The sequence below is a fragment of the Pipistrellus hanaki genome, assembly GCF_964339955.1.
Source record: "Pipistrellus hanaki genome assembly, chromosome: 7".
NCBI lineage: Eukaryota > Metazoa > Chordata > Mammalia > Chiroptera > Vespertilionidae > Pipistrellus > Pipistrellus hanaki.
Window position 1 is genome coordinate 65,632,840 of NC_140509.1, and position 18,087 is coordinate 65,650,926.

An 18,087-nucleotide genomic window follows, 5' to 3' on the forward strand; every position below is an offset into this window, starting at 1 on the left:
CCTACAAGGGAGAACAGTGGTTGCTGCTCTAAGGTCATGGTTGGCAAAGACAAGGCCTTTGTCCTGCCCATCGGGCTGTAAACTCTGTGAGCATTCATCATCCTGGACCCGCTCCCCAGCTTCCTAGGTATTTACTTTTCAGACTCAGTAGGAATGATCAGTAGTGGCAGATAATAATTTGAATGGATAATTCTTTTTCTTCCTAGTTTGAAAAAAAATGATTATAGCGTGTCTTATCATGTTTTATTTCTCAAACATATTCACACTTGTTTGATAGTGAAAATGAGGGATTTAAAAAAAATGATACTCTTATATTCGATGTTAATAAAATACCTATTCTATTGCCATTGTTTGAGTTTAATGCTGTGAACTTTTCAGATGGGGATACTTATAATTTCACCGATGTAAAGAAGATGGTATTTGTGCTGATTATGAGTGTTATAGGAAGATTATTTTTTCCATTGAAAATATAGACACAGTGAGTTTATCAGTATGGGAAAAATAGGTTTTTAAGCCCATGTAACCATGAATTGAAGTTGTTTTAAAGAGAAATAAAAAATCATGCCCCTCTGCTATAATTGTTACCTTGCTAAATGGATTAGTTTCCTGGGGCTGCTGTAACAAATCACCACAAATGGGTGGCTTAAGCCAGCAGAAATGCATTCTCCCAGGAGGCTGGAAGTTGGAAATCAAGGTGTCAGCAGGGCCACACTCACTCCCAAGGTTCTAGGGGAGAATCCTTCCCGGCCTCTTCCCAGTGCTGGTGGTCCAGGTGTTCCTTGCTTTGTGGCCACATAACTGCAATCTTTGCTGCCATCTTCACCTGGCCTTCTCTGTGTCTCTGTGGGTCCTCTCCTGTCTTGGAGAAGGACACTCTTATTTTCCTTACCACTATCCTAATCCAGTGCCATTTCATCCTGATTCTTACTTTAAGTACGTCTGCAAGGACCCTATTGCCACGTAAGATCACATCCTGAGGTTCTGGGTAGACAGGAATTTGGGGGGACACCATGCAACCTATTACATTAAATTATGGATGTTTTCACCTGGCTAGGAAGAGCAGCTTAGTTAGATGGTAATAGGCAAGGAGCTTTGTTGATCATTATTAATGTTGTGTATTGTATTGTATGTTATCACATTGCATTATAGTTGTTCATTCACCTACTTACTTCTTGCACTAAACCATGAGAAGGCAAGAATTGTCTTTTTCCTTGAGATAATGCCCCTAAGAAAATGCTTATATATATTATATTAATATACAGGCTATCTGTGTCAAAGCAAAATATTAATGGAATTGGCTAGAAGGATAGAATCTTAGAGTTAATTTAGTCCCCACATTTATAGGCCATGATCTGCTCTAAAGATCAGCTAAATAAAGCTACAGATGCAGCTGCAATCACATTCTCTTTACTTTTCAACTCGGTGTTCTTTCCAGCAATAAAGTTGTCAATATTAAAAGGTTTAACTGTGAGTATTCATAGAGTGCTATTAGGAGCATATAACCACCCAAACTCCGTCTACTAACCTATGTTCAGAAGTCTTAACTCTCCGAGTTGTAGAGTTTCTCTCTCTGTGTGCAATTTCAAAAGTTATATCTACCCCATGAGAATACTTCCAGGAGTACCTTCGTAATTCCTACATTGCATCGAAGACCACTCAAGACAGGCAAGGACAAGGTATGACTCCAGCCATCCATGAGAGGGTCACATGGTGACATGGAAAAAGCCGAGTCAGGTGATTTGGCTTTGATCTTGTTGTAGCCACTGGTTAGTTGGGCAAGTTGCCTCATCACTGAACCAGTCTACCAATGAGAAGAGCTATAAGCTTCCTTCCAGCTGTGTTCTAAGAGTTATATCACTGTCAATCCACATGTAGGATTTTTTCATCCCAGTGAGCTCTGGCTAGAGATCTCTGCTATTTTTTTAAAAAAATATGTTTTTATTGATTTAAGAGAGGAAAGGAGAGGGAGATAGAAACATCAATGATGAGAGAGAATCATTGATCGGCTGCCTCCTGCATGCCTCCCCCCCTCCCCCTCCCCCGACTGGGGATTGAGCCCACAACCTGGGCATGTGTTCTTGATCAGAATCGAACCTGGGACCCTTCAGTTCGCAGGCTGACACTCTATCCACTGAGCCAAACCAGCTAGGGCTCTGCTGTTTCTTTACAATCATAGCAACAAGGACAATGACTTCCTTGTGGTAGGAAACATTAACTGGGTGCTGCTGGGGATACTAGGAGGTGAGGAGCAGACACCCAGCGAGGATATGCTGCACCTTATGTGCAAATCTGAAGCCATGGAGCATCCATACTGGGTAGCTAGGGCTGCAGCCAGCACCCCAGGACACAGACAGACAGATAGATGGTTCCTATGAGTCAGTTTCCTGCATCCTGTGGAGTCGAAAGGAAGACCTGCACACAGCAACGGGCCCTGGGAACAATGGCCACTTCCTGTGACCAGGGGGCTCCGGAGGCTGCGGGCCACTCACTGTCAGACTGCCCTTCGAGCAGGGTGCTCCGAGGCCACGTTAGGAGACCGTTTCTCTTCTCTTGCCTTTTAACCTGGGTTTGTAAGTAAAGGGATGTAGACTCTGATGCTAACTGGCCATTTTTTAAAATGAGAACTTTAAAAAGCCCTTAACTCACCAGAGTAGATGTAGCTTCCCAGGGGAGGGGAGAAATGTCATGATCTGATTGTGGCTGCAGTAGAGTTAGACCTTCACATGCTGTGATGCCAACTCAGGGACATTTATTTTCGTTGCCTCCTCTGAAAAAATGGCAGGGCCCTACATGCATAACACACTTCACATTTTTGTCCTCACCCTCAAGCTGAGTGACTGGAGTGGTGATAGGAACGATAGTCAGCACTTCGTGGCGCTCCCTCAGTGTCACCGGCACTTCCCCTACATGCACCCCTTTACGGAGACCCAGGAAACTGTGTGCGGTCTCAACGCTAAGGTTTAGCGCTGCCTGTGGACCAGTCTGTGAGTTGTCTGATATCATTAAAAAAAAAGTTAGAGTATTGGAATAATGAAGTCCAAGGATAGTCGTCATTCATAGCAAACAGTTAAACTGAATCCAGTGATTTCTGTTTTTGCCTCGTGGGTCACATGAGCTGCCGCATCTGCTGCGATGGAAAGTGTGACCGGCAGGCCCGCGGACTTGCCCTGGCACTGCTCTTCTCCCCTGGACCCTGGGAGCAGCGGCGGCTCACCCCTGCTCCCCTCACTTCCTTCCCGAGATGATCCCGGCTGATTCTGTGGTGTGAAACCACGCCTGGGAGATAGGGAGGTGTCAGCGGCTGGGCCAGAAAGCCGGGATTGGGCAGTGGCTTCCTGTAATCGCAGGCGCTGGCCGGCTGCCCCGCGCTTGCTCTGGCAGGGAGCGCTGGGGAGGTGGGCTGGGAGACAGCTGTGCCTAGCACTGCAGGCTGCTCGCCGCAGAGCACAGCCCCTCCATGGGACTGCTCCACCATGTTCTGCCTGAAAGGTGAGGGGGCTCCGGGTCCCTGTGGGTGGTGAGGGTCTCCGTTAGAAAGATGGTCCTTGAGCATCCCAAGTCCAGACCACAGGGCTGGCTCTATGAAAATCAAAGTGTGAGGGAGTTTGGAGAAGTATGAAAGTGAAAAAAGTCATTGTTCTTAGTCTGTTGCAAACAGGAAGAAAGGACCTCCTGCTGGGGAGGTGGAATTTTGGTTTAGAAAGAAAAGATAGTTCTCCAGAACTTTTTGGGTGTGTTTCGTATATATTCTGTCACAGACAAAAGAAGTTAAAAGTTTAGAATGAAAGGAAACTTAATGAAAGTAGGAATAGTTTACAATGGTAGTATAAATCCTATTAGGGAGCTTGCCTGTGATGAGTCAGTTGCCCACGGGAAGGGTCAGAATGACAGGAAGGGGCAAACAGTTCTATTGCTATCAGCTTTCTTGTGTGAATTCAGGAATGAAGTTAATTTTACCATAGACACAGTTCTTGTTCTAGCCATGTATGGATGGTAGTACTTCTCAAATACTGTAACACGGTGAATATATGAGTACATGTAGTGATTTCCTGATTAGGGGAGACTGTATTTTCTCTTTTGAGGCAATTATTTTCTTTCTTCAACTCTGTTTTTCTTCCAACTCTTGTCAGAATGTAATTAATTTAGGCATTTGAGAGTGAGTGTGTTTGTGCATCAGATTGCTGGAATGGGGGAGTGAAAATGAATTTCCTCAGAACTGGAATAGATTATTTTGTTCATTTCTTTGAGTGTATGTCATTCTGTTGATGTGAAATTCTTGACAGCTTTTCAATTTTTGGAAATAAACTGGTCCCGGCTTGCTTTGTTAACTATTCCTTTGTCCTCAGTCTATTAATGAGGAAAGACATGGATTCTCTAGACTTAACCTTTACAGACTTTAACCCTAATTTGGCATCTTAAAAACCACCCACGTCTTTAATATTAAACTGAGTTTTGGATATTTGTTTATACAGTTGGTACAAATTTGATAAAACTGAGGGGGTAAGAACAAGAAAAAACATCTCATTTTTCTCTTCCAAAGAATTAAATTAATATATACTATAGGGATTATCTAGTTGCAGTAGATTTCTAAGGAGCTCATAACGCTGAAATGAATTTGAATACTTCTGAAAAATAATTTTAGATTAAATGAATTATGAGTTCATTTTTGTAAAAAAAAAAAAAGGTTTTTTTTGTGTTTTTTTTTAAGCTGTTGTCTTAAGAATTTAACTGTCAGAGCCAGCATGCAGTTTTATTGGATGAGGGTGCTTGCTAACCTAGTGTAATTTCCACAGTGCAGTTGAAATCATTATGATCTAATGATAGCTTAAGGTTTAGGTTTTTAATTGAATGCAGGTGTGGAGTTGTTGCAGGGTATGACTTTTGCAGCTTCAACATATTTGTCTCCACCCATTCCCATAACAGCAATTCCACTTTATTAAAGAATCTATCAACTTCATGGACTCTTAGTTTCCGTGGAAACTAAGGAGGACAGTTTAGAAAGTTAGGTGAATGGCATGTGATGACAACAGAGTAAGTACTTTTATGCTGGAGGGTGTGTGTTTAACTGGGAATCCAGAGTCCCCATTAAAGCCCACTCCCGCTCTCCCGGCAGCCAGGACAAACAGTGGACATTTTGCTCTCTTCCTGGGATGTGTAGCCTCTTGGCTTACAGTAATGATGCTTGGGTTGCCCTTTGTGCTACAGATGAGGTGACCCCAGCCCGAAGTAATGGTGATTGAGATTCAACACAGGGATACCAAGGGCTCCTCGCAGTGCTCTGTGTTCTCCCTGTGTGTGTTCCCCTCTGGGGAGGCACTCTCAGGTCTCACTAACTAGCCTGTTTCTGTGGCTCGCTGAGGTCCTAAGGGCTGTGGAGTCTGCGGTTGTGATTTGCATAGACTTTAAAGGAAACGGCTGCCCTTCTTTGGGGTTACGTTGTGTTCCTGTGCATTTCTTTTGTTTAAAGAAGACATTCACACCAGACAGCCTCCCACACGGATGCACGTTTCCTTTTCTCCATTTAGACTATTTTTTGTTTTTCCCTGAAGTCTGGTCTACTCAGCTTTGGGTTGATTTGGTGCTAGAAAAAAATGCCTTCTTGTAAAGAGAGATGTCATCTTTATCTCTCTTGTCAGGGTAATAGCTCATTTAGTTAGAATCACTTTCTGCTGTTGCCATTGAAGTAGCTCAGCGACGCCCACTCCACCCAAGTTCATTTTGGATGAGCAACGCCTGAGTTCCCAGTCTCCGGGAGGATGTTCTCTCAAGTTCTGCCAAGGTCCCCGTGGTTAACAATGTGTTTGTTGTTCCTTCCCTGCATAATCGATGGATGGCCCGGCGTGGTCTGGGAAGTGAGCTTCTGGCTAATCAAATAACATGGTCCATGGCAAACTACCATGCACATATCGAATACTATACACTGTTTACTTTGTTCAAAAAATTAGAATGAAATATTTTTACCACTAAAACTGCATGGAACCTAATTAAGTTTCTCTGAGATGATTCAGATGGTAAGTTTCTTAATTGCAGAGTACACCAGTTCATCTTTATAAATATTAACGATCTTTGTAGTGCATTGCTAACTGTGAAGACTGTTTCCTACTTTTAATTTCCAATCCATCACAGGCAGATATTTTGTAAAACATAAAATCATGTGCTGTGGGCTATCGCCACAATGTCAAACAGCTGTACAAGTACCTAGACATTTCATCGCATGTCCTACAGTAACCTTCTTGTAGACTGGTAAGCAAAGCATTGGCCAACTGGCACGGGTTAGTGGCCAAACAAATCTGTATTAGTTTCCTAGAGCTGCTGTAACAAATGACCACTGAGTAGTTTAAAACAGAAATTTCTTCTCTCTCAGTTCTAGAGGCTGAAGTTCAAAATCAAGGTGTTGACGAGGTCATGCTCCCACTGAAGCCTTTAGGGGAGGGTCTTTCCATGCTTCTTCCGGTTTCTGAGGTCTTAGGTTTTTTTTGGCATGTGGCCGCACCTCTGGCTCTGTCTTCCCTGTGTGTCTCCCTGTGTCTCTGTCAGGTGGTTTGCTTGATAAAGACAGCAGTCCTTTGATTTAGGGCCCACTCTACTCCAATATATGACCTCATATTAACTGATTACATCTGCAAAGACTATCCTATATAATTCTATATAATAAAGAGGTGATATGCAAATTGACTCTCACACAAGATGGCTGCCCCCATGTGGTCAAAGATGGCTGCCAGAAGATGGTCGGCAGGGGAGGGTAGTTGTGGGTGATCAGGCCAGCAGGAGAGGGCAGTTGGGGGCAATTGGGCTGGCAGGGGAGCAGTTAGGCATCGATCAGGCTAGCAGGGGAGTGGTTAGGGGCAATCAGGAAGGCAGGCAGGTGAGCAGTTGGGAGCCAGCAGTCCTGGATTGTGAGAGGGATGTCTGGACTGCCTGTTTAGGCCCGATCTCTGTGGTACATCCCTCGAGGGGTCCCAGATTGGAGAGGGTACAGGATGAGCTGAGGGACACCATCCCTCCCCCACACACCCCCGTGCACGAATTTTGTGCATCGGGCCTCTAGTTTTCAAATAAAATCACATTCTGAGGTTCCCAGTAGATGTGGGTTTTGAGGGAACACTTCACCCCATTATGTAAAATAACATTGTAATAAAGCATTGATAGGAGATGTAGTTAATGGACAGAATGTAAGAATGACTGTTCAGGGTAGCTGCTTTGATGATTCATTTGTAACTTAGGGCAATGCTAGTTTAAGATAGGTTTGTATGTGTAGGTACAAGGGTTAAAAATACACTCACTATGAACAGTCACGCAAAAGCAGAAAATGGTGCCTTTTTATTTCCAATAAGTGATCCAGTTTCCTTTATGAACTCATCCCACTGAGAAGGGGAAAAACAAAAAACAAAATTGAACTCAGTTGACTGCAGTCAACTCAGTGTGAGCCAAAAATTTAAACAGTTGCATTAGATGGCTCAGTCTGCTGGATGACTCAGTCGTTCAGAATTCTCCTGTGATCTTTCTCTCCAAAGTGGATTCTGTTGCCGAGTCTCCCCCCGTATTAATAAAACAGAAGTGATGCATGGGAAATTACATCCTTTTGAATCATTGGCTCCATCATTACATAGTTTACTGAGTTGTAAAGCAGGATACCCCTGTGAAGTTGAGTTTAAAACCATTGCTCTTTATGAAAGGATTAAGTATAAGTCCTTTTGTGTTCTAAGGATAATTTCAGCATGCTTTGTGAACATCCTGGACCTTAATTTTCTGAATTTAATGTCGGATTTTACCTGGCCAGCATTCTCTACAGAGATTTAAACCTGGCTTTGGTGTTTGGACGAGATTCTTTCCCTTTCTTCGGTCTTCTGTATCGTCCAAGAGCTGGGCATCTAGTTCCGTGGATTGGAAACGGGGTGAATTGTGTGGAGCGGGTGTCTCCCAGCTGCCCGCATGCTCAGCATGGCAGGGTCCCGTCCACATCCTTTTCTGCTTCACAAGTTACAGATTTAGGAAAGCCTTTAGGTTGTCTAATAATAGCAGAGTTATGTTGCAGATTACAGCTCAGAACTATCTCAGGCATGCGCTTCTGCTCCCGCGAGGGCAGTTCATACTTAAAAACGCAGCTCTCTCCTTCCCTGCTGTGCACCCTGGAGCGGATCACAGGCCGCTCTCCAGTTGTCTTGTGCATGTTGTGTATGTAAAAGAATTCCTTAGATTCTTTTCTTGGCAGCATTTGGAAAGTAATGTCTGGAATCAGAAACAGATTTGTTATTTCTGTGCTGAAACAAGTGCATTTTTCAAGTTAGCTAGCAAGCAGCCCTCTGCTCTGGCAGGTTCCCCACCCCTTCCCAAATCCAGTAATAAACTGTCAAGTAAGCCTTGTGCAAAGTGTATGCCATTTTACTCTTTGATCTGAACATCATCTTAAAAGACCTGAACAATTAAAACGCAAGGGACCCTGGAAAGGTTGCGTCCACGTGAATCCGGACATTTTACTGTCATACATTCAGCAGCAGCTTTAGAGCCATAGTCCTGCCATTCTCCCCCCACCCCCTCCTTTCATTCAAAAATTGCATATAATTGTTAGTCAATAACCTGCCGCTACCAAAGGGAATTCACACTTGCTCAATCTGCAATTTAAAGCAGCACTTTTAATAAACACACTGGTGATATCATGCATTTTTCAAACTGGCCTGGCAGAGCCCTTGAAATTTAATAAACCAAACAAAGCTAGCCCTGTATTTCCTTTGTCTCTCCCTTGAAAACTTTGTCATGCTTTCTAGTTCCCCTTCTGTCTCCCACTACTAATCAAAATCTTGCTTTTGAGTGTGTGGCAGTAGAAGCCAGATCACCTTGTTGAACAGATGATTCACTATGAACTGGGAGATGCCATCCTTAAGGGATGAATGAGCGGTTAACCCGTTCACCGGCTCTGCTGCCTGAGCGCACAGCGCTGGGGTCTGCCCGCTCCGGAGCATGCTCTGTGCGGAGAGAGTGCTCCGGCTAATTTGGTGGAACTGAATCAAATGACTTCAATTGCCAAAAGCGTTGGCAGAGGTTCCAGTTAAATTCTCCATTTTTAACATGTCCTGTCTCGTTTTTACCTATTTTTGTTTCCTCTATTTGCTGATTTCTGTGTCTGTCTTTTGTAGTTCTCCCCCCCCCCCCCTTCCCCTTTCTTATCCTCTGATTGCCCATTGGGGGAGCTGTGTTAAACCTCAGCCAGATTGAACTCCCTCCGGTTGCGAAGGTGTGATCAGTAGTCCGCACACGCGTTAGGGAAGGTGGTGGTTAATAGACGAAGGCAGATGGATCAGTGTGATAGAGGCAGTTTGCCACTCAGGACGTCCTGTCCCCACCGTCAGCCAGACACAAAGGTATGCCCGGGTATGTATTTTCCTCCTGTAAATATCAGAAGCAGATACTGCTGGAAGCAACCTGAGGGGCTGTAAGCAATTAATAGCTTTTGCATGAGTAAACAGCTGGGTGAGATTTTTGTATCGGGGACTCTGGGTGGGAATATGGATATTCTTAATTTGAAAGGAAAATGTCAATTATAAAATCATACAGAGCGCTTGAATTTGAAACCGGAAGGTCTTCACTCGACAGGCAATATGATGACAAACTATTTGGTCTGACGTTCAGAGCATTCATCCTTCATCGGCTGATTACATGACATTTGTCAGGTTTTGTTGATTTAGATTGGGTTTAGAATTTTCATTGTTATAGTCAAAACATGGCTAGCCCTGGGAACCACTGGGACAGATAGCCATGCTGACTTGAACTTGGGTTTAATTTGTTGGGGGAGGGAGGGGTGAAGGGTGCAAGATAAGAGGAATGTGAACACTCCTGGCCACTCTCTCTTTGGAATGTCTTCTTACAGCAAAAAGGTATAAATAGCATCTAGTGAGCTTTAGGAACCATGCGATGAAATGTAATTGATGTGGATTTCTGGTTTTTTTGTTTGTTTGTTTTTAAAAAAAATATATTTTATTGATTTTGTACAGAGAGGAAGGGAGAGAGATAGTTAGAAACATCGATGGGAGAGAGTCATCAATCAGCTGCCTCTTGCACACCCCCTACTGGGGATATGCCCGCAACCAAGGTACATGCCCTTGACCGGAGTCGAACCCAGGACCCTTCAGTCCCCAAGCCGACGCTCTATCCATTGAGCCAAACTGGTTTCGGCGATGTGGATTTCTGTTTAAGTGGAGAATGGTTTTCACAAGTCAGATTCTGTATTACATGTTGGTTCTTGAGAAGTTTCACAAGGCAGCATTTGAAAACAAAAGAGAAAAAGCTCTCTTTTGATGGCCAGAAGAGAACGTCCGTGTTTTTTCTTGTTTTATTTCACTGAGTGAAACTGTGCGAGGTTCATCACCACTGACGCTCTCAGAGTGGAAGCTGGGACAGGTGCCCTGCTCTGCTGAGGGAGCTGACATTGGGAGGGGGAGAGGAAGGAGGAGAGGGTGGTAGGGAAGGGGGATTGTTCTCTCTGAGAGGTGTTCTTACAGGGAGGCAGTGGACAGCCGCATGGTTCAGGGCTGCTTCAGGGGAGGGGCAGGAGTCAGGAGTTCCAGAGTCGCCAGAAAATCTGCTGAGGAAATAGTTTCACCAGACTGAGAGTAGTGACTTTTCTGTGTCCATACAGAAAAAGTTTGCTTAGTGAGTAAAAAGGAGCCCCTGTAAATGCTTAGAGATGAGATGAGATGAGATGAGATGAGATGAGATGAGATGAGATGAGATGAGATGACAGAAGAAAAGGCAGCATGTGGAAGCCCCAGCACCCATGGTTTTTCATCTCTCCTTCCTTAGCCGACTCCCAGACTGAGGTTTTGCTTTATTCAGACCCTTTCCTAATTTTAAGGGGACCCTTTCCCCTCTAGTCCCTTCCCTTTTTCCTGGAAAACTGTTGCTATAAGAAAATACCCAGTTTTATGCAAAAAAGGGGCCAATATTATCTTTAAGGTGGCTAATTTATATATCTAGATTCATCCAAATTTTGCTGATATTCCAAAATAGTTCTGAAGTTCCTCAAAGCTGACCAGAATGTTTCAGTAGAATTTTGAGTTATAAGTGTTTACTTGCTGGATATCGGGGGCACCTGCCATGTGCCACGCATGGTCCCCCCCGCCCCCCCCCCCCCCAGGAGACCCTCCCTCTCGCGGCTCCTGCCCGTCTCCCAGGCCCAAGACCTCCGCTGCCATCCTGGCCACCTGTGCCCACTTCTGGGGAGTCCACCTTCTTCAAGATTAACTCTGAGCACAAAGCAAAGCCGAAGACTTTTTACAGGGTTTTCCTAGTAACCATGACCCCAATAACAAAAGTAATTGCCAGATTAGCGACGAAGATTGAATAAATCCCGACTCTGTCCATTGATGTAAGCTTGCGTAAAGATCTCCCTGGCTGTGAAAAGAGAATCTGCCTGGTAAAATACTGAGTATTGAATAGCAACTTACGTAAGATGCTGGGCATTTTCTCACAAGTATGTAGTCAGACAGGGTATTTCTTTCTTACATTGTATCTTTCAATTACAGTTTATAGTCAGTATAATTTTGTATTAGTTTCAGGTGGACAGCATAGTGGTTAGATAATCATACGCTTTACAAAGCATTCCCTTTGATATTACCGGTACCCGTGTGGCCCCATCCATAGTTTTTACAGTATTATTGACTACTAGAGGCCCAGCGCATGAAATTCTGCACAGGCAGAGCCCCAGGCCTCACTGCGGAGCTGAGGGCACCGCCTGCACCGCACAGCTCTGACTGGTTGTTTGATTGTGACACCATTAGGGTGTCACGACCACAGGCCTTTTATAATACAGGGTATTTCCTATGCTGTACTTTATATCCCCTTGACTGTTTTGTAACTGACAATCTGTACCGCTTAGTCCTTCACCTTTTTTCACCCAGTCCCCTCTCCCCTCTGGCAACCATCAGTCTGTGCTCTGTATCTGTGAGTCTGTTTCTATTTTATAGCAATGCTATTTAAATCTGACCTCCCTTAAGTGCTTCATAACATTACTGATTAGGCTTACCTCGGGCTTGGGGAGGTAAAGATTAATTTGTACCATAATTTGCAAATATAGTATAAACTACCTAGTGAGAAGGGTAGATAGATAACTGCTGGTATTCTTTTTTAAATAAATATTAAAAAAACACATTTTAATTAATTTGCGAGAAAGAGAGGGAGAGAAGTAGAAACATGAATGAGAAAGAAACACATTGATTGTCTGCCTTCTGCAACCCTGGCATGTGCCCTGACCAGGAATCTAACTGGCGACCTCTTGGTGTGTGGGTTGATGCTCAACCATTGAGCCACATTGGCGGGGAGACTTCTGGTTTTCCATTGCAGCATATTTATACCAACTTCTGTAACATTTCTGGAATCATAGTTGTATGACTATACCCAAATGAACACAAAGTACTGTAAGTCACATAGACTGGCAATGAGCATGAACCAACACAAATATTTTGAAAGCAGTGGAAGCCAGCGAGTATCCTGATACCACTCTCACTGCTCCAGCGGAAGTGTTTTCTGCCACAGCAGTTGAGACAAAATCTTTCCACCTTGGAAGTGTTCCCTGGCAGAACAAGTCCTTGATAAAAATTTAAAACAAGATTTGGACCTCATATGGTACCTTTTATAATATTGTTTTATTTTCACAAAATCTTTTCCTATCCAGAAGGAAGGATGGATGAATGGATGGTTTAATACTTACATAGAGATTTTATTTCACAAAAAATCTTTCTCTCTAGAAGGAGCAATGGATAGTGTTACCCTTACGTAGGTCTACTTTAGGTTGATTGCTGAGGAGTTGGTACCCAGCTCTCCTTAATCACTGGGGTGTTTCTCTTCTCACTATATTCCTTTTTTTAAATTATTATTATTATTATTTTTTTTTTATCAGTAATTGGCAGCCCATTTTTCACCTCAGAGAGAATTGGTTAGTGAGTGTAAAATTGGCCAACTGAATTATCAGTACATTACAATGGATGTGTCAAAAAGGTAGCATACTCAAAAAATGGCATTGTATGTCCATCTCCAAAAATGCTGAGTCCATAAACGTTAAAGGACTTGAGTGCAGATGAGTGATCTTTTGATGGCTTGAAGCATGGTTTAAATGTAAAACGTTAGTTTGATATTTGCCTTCTTTTAGTCGTCCACCTAGAATACCTAAAGCTGAACTATCTAGTGCCTTTTTTGCTTCCCATAGAAAGTTAATGTTGGCATGGCAAATATTCTAAATCTTTATCTATCTATATATATTTTTTGTTTCTGATAACAAATTCGGCTGAGAATGAGTTTGTCTTAGTTGCTCCCAACCCTCAGCTGCCTTCATGAAATAGATGAATAGATCCATTGTTGGCGTTATCTGCAAAAAATGACACCTCTGTGACCCGAGGAGAAAGCAGGAGCCCCTAAAATAGGTGAGACTCCCTGGGCACATGCCATGCCAGAGGGTTCTCCAGGCTGATGTTTGGACTGTGTTTGACCAGGTTTTCTTTAATCGCCCTTCCCCCCATTTCACCGTTGGAAAGTGACCTTCATGCTCTCTGGGTGAAGAGTCAGCCACCTTCCTCTGTCTCCTGCTCTGTGTGATGTCTGGAATTAGGTCAGCCTGTATGGATGTGCCGTGGAGAAATGAGAGAGCCGGCTTCTGTCTGCTGAAGTGAGTCCTTCCCTCACCGCACAATGAGAATGCTCACTCACGCTGAGAGGATTCTCTGGTCAGTGTCGAGTCCTTCGCTGAACCTAGTCCTTGTGATGTACGGGTAACTCCCGAGCTTCTATCTCCAGCCATGACCTCTCCCCTAAACTTTAAATATGAATATCCAGGTGCCTGTTCCATATTTCCAAGTGGATGTCTATCAGGCTTTATGAACATATCAAACCTCATGCCTCCCCACCTTTGCCCCCACATCCAGTCCACCGCAGTCTTCCTCATTTCAGTAGGTGGCAAATCTGTCTTTCCAGTTGCTTAGACAAAAAACCTTAAAGTCATATGACTCCTTTTCTCTCATACCCCACTTTTGATGTGTCAGAAAATCCTATCAACTCTATTTTTTAAATATTTTCCAGGATTTGACTCCCTTTCACCACTCCACTGCTACCTTCCAGCTTGAGTCTTACCTGGACTGATATCATATTATAGCTCAGCCCATTTTCAACCCCGCAGCCAGAATGAACTTAAAAAAACGTGAGAATCATGCCACTCCTTTGCCCAAAACTCCACTTCCCTCAGTAAAAGCTCAAGTCTTGGCAATTTCTCTTGTGTTTGAGGATGTCAGTCACAGGCCGAACCTAAACCATAGAGGGGAGGGATTGTTGTCTTAGTTCCAGGACTTATAGCTGTGTCAATCCTCAGTCCGCCAGAAAAGCAAGAGACTTCCCTGCGGAACTCCAGCCCCAGGGGACTGGTGTTCCCTTCAGATGCGCACAGAAGGTGTGGCCTTTGACGAGACTCCTTCATCTTTTCTGTGATGGGAATGAAGACTGTTCTCTCTCACTTTGTCTTTAAAGGTAGCAGTCTGTACAGTTAGCACAGCTACTGTGCTGTACTTTTCAGTCTTTATTTAGTGAGTTTGGTAAGAGTTTCTGATGGAATTTGAGGGAATTGATTCTCATGGTTTTTATGATAATGAGGACAAAGCAGTAGGGAGCCTATTCAAGTCAGAATGCTAACTTACATGTTTACTCAGGTTTTACTCTTAGGAGTATATTTGTTTTGCTGAGCTTTGATATGTTATGAGGAATAGCAACCAGTTCTCCAGGATCAGAGCAGCTTGTTTTACTTTCATAGAACCCCGGTGTGTTCTTTCATGCATCATTAGCAGGGACTGCAGTGTGCGATTTGCATGTTTTCCATGTACTTCCTACTGTGTGTGGTAGTGATAGGTTCTCCTAGATTCTAAGCTCCTTAAGGGTGCAGCCCATTAGCACCACCAAGAAGCGATTCCAGTCCATATTTATGGAGTAAAGGAATGAAATGTAATATTTAACTTAGTTCAGGTGAAAAGGAGTTGAGCCATCAATCTCTAGGAAAATAAATGGACTTTTCTGAGGATAGTTTAAAGTATAAAAGTGGACTTTTCTACTTTCAGTGGGGCTGAAAATATGCAGGTGAAAAGCAGGATACGTAAGATTTTTAACTTTCGGAGTTTTATTTTCTATAGCAACCGGGTAGAAAAAATGCAATGCAACGACTTCAGTCATGGGTGGCTTGTAAGAGGGGGAAGCTGATCATAAAGGAGGAGGAAGGTTAATGTGTTTCTAGAAATTCAAACATTCAGAACAAATGAGTCTGGGCTTTGTGGCGACTGGGAGAGGTGGGGGGAGGTCCATTGCTCAGGTCACTTCTTGGTCTTTGAAGTAGCAGGTCACCCTCGGAGAAACGGCCACGCCCCTGTTGGCTTCTCTCAAGCACCCGTCTGAAGTGTGTTATTTCTATTAAAGGACCGAGCATTTACTCTCTGCACTTTCTTCCCCCTTGGCTTTTCAATTAAGCACACTCACACCCTCCAGTGCATAGTCTGGTAGATGAGCAGTAGAACACAGACCAAAAAAGAAAAGTGGTAAAATTATCTTTAGGAATATAGGATTATTTTCTCTTAGCAAACCATTATTGAAACAAGTGAGTTTTTTATTTCTATAGACATTTTATTCCATTTGGTCCTCCCATCCCTGGTTCTAAATGTTCAAATCCACTGGATTGTTTTCTCGGGCTCTCCTGTATGCATTCATCATTCCATTTCCATTGCAATTCTTGTTCCCCATTTTTCTCTTTAAATATGCTTTCAATTTAGTTGCTATGTTTTTCTGTCTGTATTAGATATTATGAGAACTAGCTGGTTATTATTCAGGACCTTATGTCAGAGTATACCTGGAGGTTCTCTATTAATACCTGTTGAGTGATTGAATGCTTAGCGGCATTAGGGACTTGATCCTCTCTCCTTTATCTCTGTGAACTGTTCTCGTTATTAAAAGTTATAGGCACTTTGACCTATAGGTTGTCTCTTCAACTAAAAAAAAAATGCAAATGACGGACCAATCATTTAATGACCGTTTGAGGTCTTACTAAAATGCACACTCAGGATGGTGAGCCTGAAATTGTCATGATGTGGTTAACTGAGTAAACTCTGCACAAGAAGCAGAAATGCCCTTAACTGGGGAGTCAGAGGGCTTTTGATGCTCGGTCTGTCATTTACTAAGTCTCTCTGAGCCATTTTCCCCATCTGATAAAGAGTGACCGCCCTGCTTCCTAGATGTGGTGATGTTGTTGGAATCAAATGAGATAAGGGGCCTAGAAGTAGCAGGACACTGGCATCCTCCCCTTCCTATCAATCCCACCTCTCTCACAGGTTCTGGAACCCATCTTTCCGCTCCATCCCCTGGGCCAGCACTGCCTTCATGTGGTAACTATTAGCATTTCATGCTTTCATTAGCTTATCAGCTCCTAACTCCCTGATTCTAGGCTAATTGCTCTCTAATCCCTTCTCCAAACTCTACCTAGAATGTGGATAACAGACCTCATGTGTTTCTCCTCAGATTTACACTCTTCATCCCTAACCCCCACTTCCCACCATGCCATTATCTTTAGGATAAAAGTTAACTTCCTTAACCTGACCTAGAGGAGCCTTTCATGAAAGAATGCCTCCCTATCTTTCTCTTCAGCCTCAATGGTCACTATCCTTTTCCTCCATGCATATTCACTTTTGTCTTTCTTTGCCTGTGCCAGGACCCTCAGCCTAGAATGAATATCTGTTTCTCCTGTTTCTTCTACCTAACGTTTAAATATATATTTTATTGATTTCACAGAGGAAGGGAAAGGGAGAGAGAAATAGAAACACTAATGATTAGAGAGAAACATCAATTGGCTGCCCCCTGCATGCTCCACACTGGGGATTGAGGCCGCAATCTGGGCATGTGCTCTGACCAGGAATCAAACCATGACCTCCTGGTTCGTAGGTCAACACCCAACCATTGAGCCACCCCAGCCAGGCTCTTCTGACTAACATTTAGATTTGACTCACAGGACTCAGTTCAGATGTTCCCTCTTTAACAAATATTTCAAAGCTGGTTTTGAACCCCTTCATTGTGTGTCCCCATCACAATGTCATACAGCTTGTGGTAGGCACTAAGCATCTGGAAGGCAGGGAATGTGTATCTTTCATTATCATGCCAAGAATCATATAAATGTTGGTTGAATTTTTCATTAGTATTTGAAAAATATGAGGACAAATTCTGGTGTGTCGTTCAACTCAGTATTGGAGATAAAGTAGCAAGTATTACCCTAGCCTTGTATAAACTTATAAACTGTTCACAGCTGAGAATGCTTTGGCTCATGCCAGCTATTCTTGCTAAATAATTGCTAACCAGTTGAAGTGCATAAAGAATTTTAAGTAAGATTATTTGTCTTTGAAGAAGCAACTATGCCAAGAGATCATATAATCATTCAGATTTTACCTGGGAAAACTGTGATTGGAATGCAGTAGCACAATATTCTGTAGGAGTCAATGATCTGGATGTTGTCAACCAAAGCCAGGAATTGAGGTTTAGGGTTGTAGTATTTATTACCTGGAATGGTGGTACAAACTAAAAATAGTAATCCATTAAGGAAAGTACAGGTAAACAATCTAATGATTAATTCATAATTGATTATCAAGGTGAAATGTGGTGTTTTTTTTTTGTTTTTGTTTTTGAGAAATGTTGGTCTTTTTGAGTAATAATGGTCTTTTCTGGAATTGAGGAGTCTACCTAGTGGAAAACGACCTCTCCACTCTACCAACGGTGATAGTCAAAATTTGCGGTCCTGTGACTTTCAGCCCCTGGTGGCATGCCTGTCAGTATGTTGCACTGTATGGCAAAAGGACTTGACAGATGTAACTAAGGCTACTCCTCAGAGACTGTAATAGCAGGGTTATCCTGGATTATCCAGGGTGGTTTGTAATTACACAAACCTGTAAGTGCTGAGCTTTCTCCTCGCCGATGGTGAAGGGGAAGTCGGGAGATTCTAAGTGTGAGAATGATGCATTGCTGGCTTGAGGTTGAGGGAGTTACTAGGAAACTGAGAAGGAACTGAATTCTGACAAAAACCTGAATAAG

The 18,087-nt window shown here is 43.2% G+C and overlaps 1 protein-coding gene across 5 annotated transcripts in view; it reads left to right on the forward strand.

Annotated features, from left to right (window-relative positions):
- NHSL1 (NHS like 1) overlaps positions 1-18,087 on the forward strand; it is a 192,229-nt gene that overhangs the window by 100,816 nt on the left and 73,326 nt on the right. Inside the window, exon 1 of one of the 5 annotated variants that reach the window (XM_084890654.1) lies at positions 3,327-3,489. The exons of the other annotated variants lie outside the window; for them this stretch is intronic. Within the exon in view, the coding sequence (XP_084746780.1) occupies positions 3,474-3,489 (16 nt within the window). The 5' untranslated portion in view covers positions 3,327-3,473. Of the gene's footprint in view, positions 1-3,326; positions 3,490-18,087 lie in introns of those variants that run through there. 5 annotated transcript variants of the gene reach the window in all.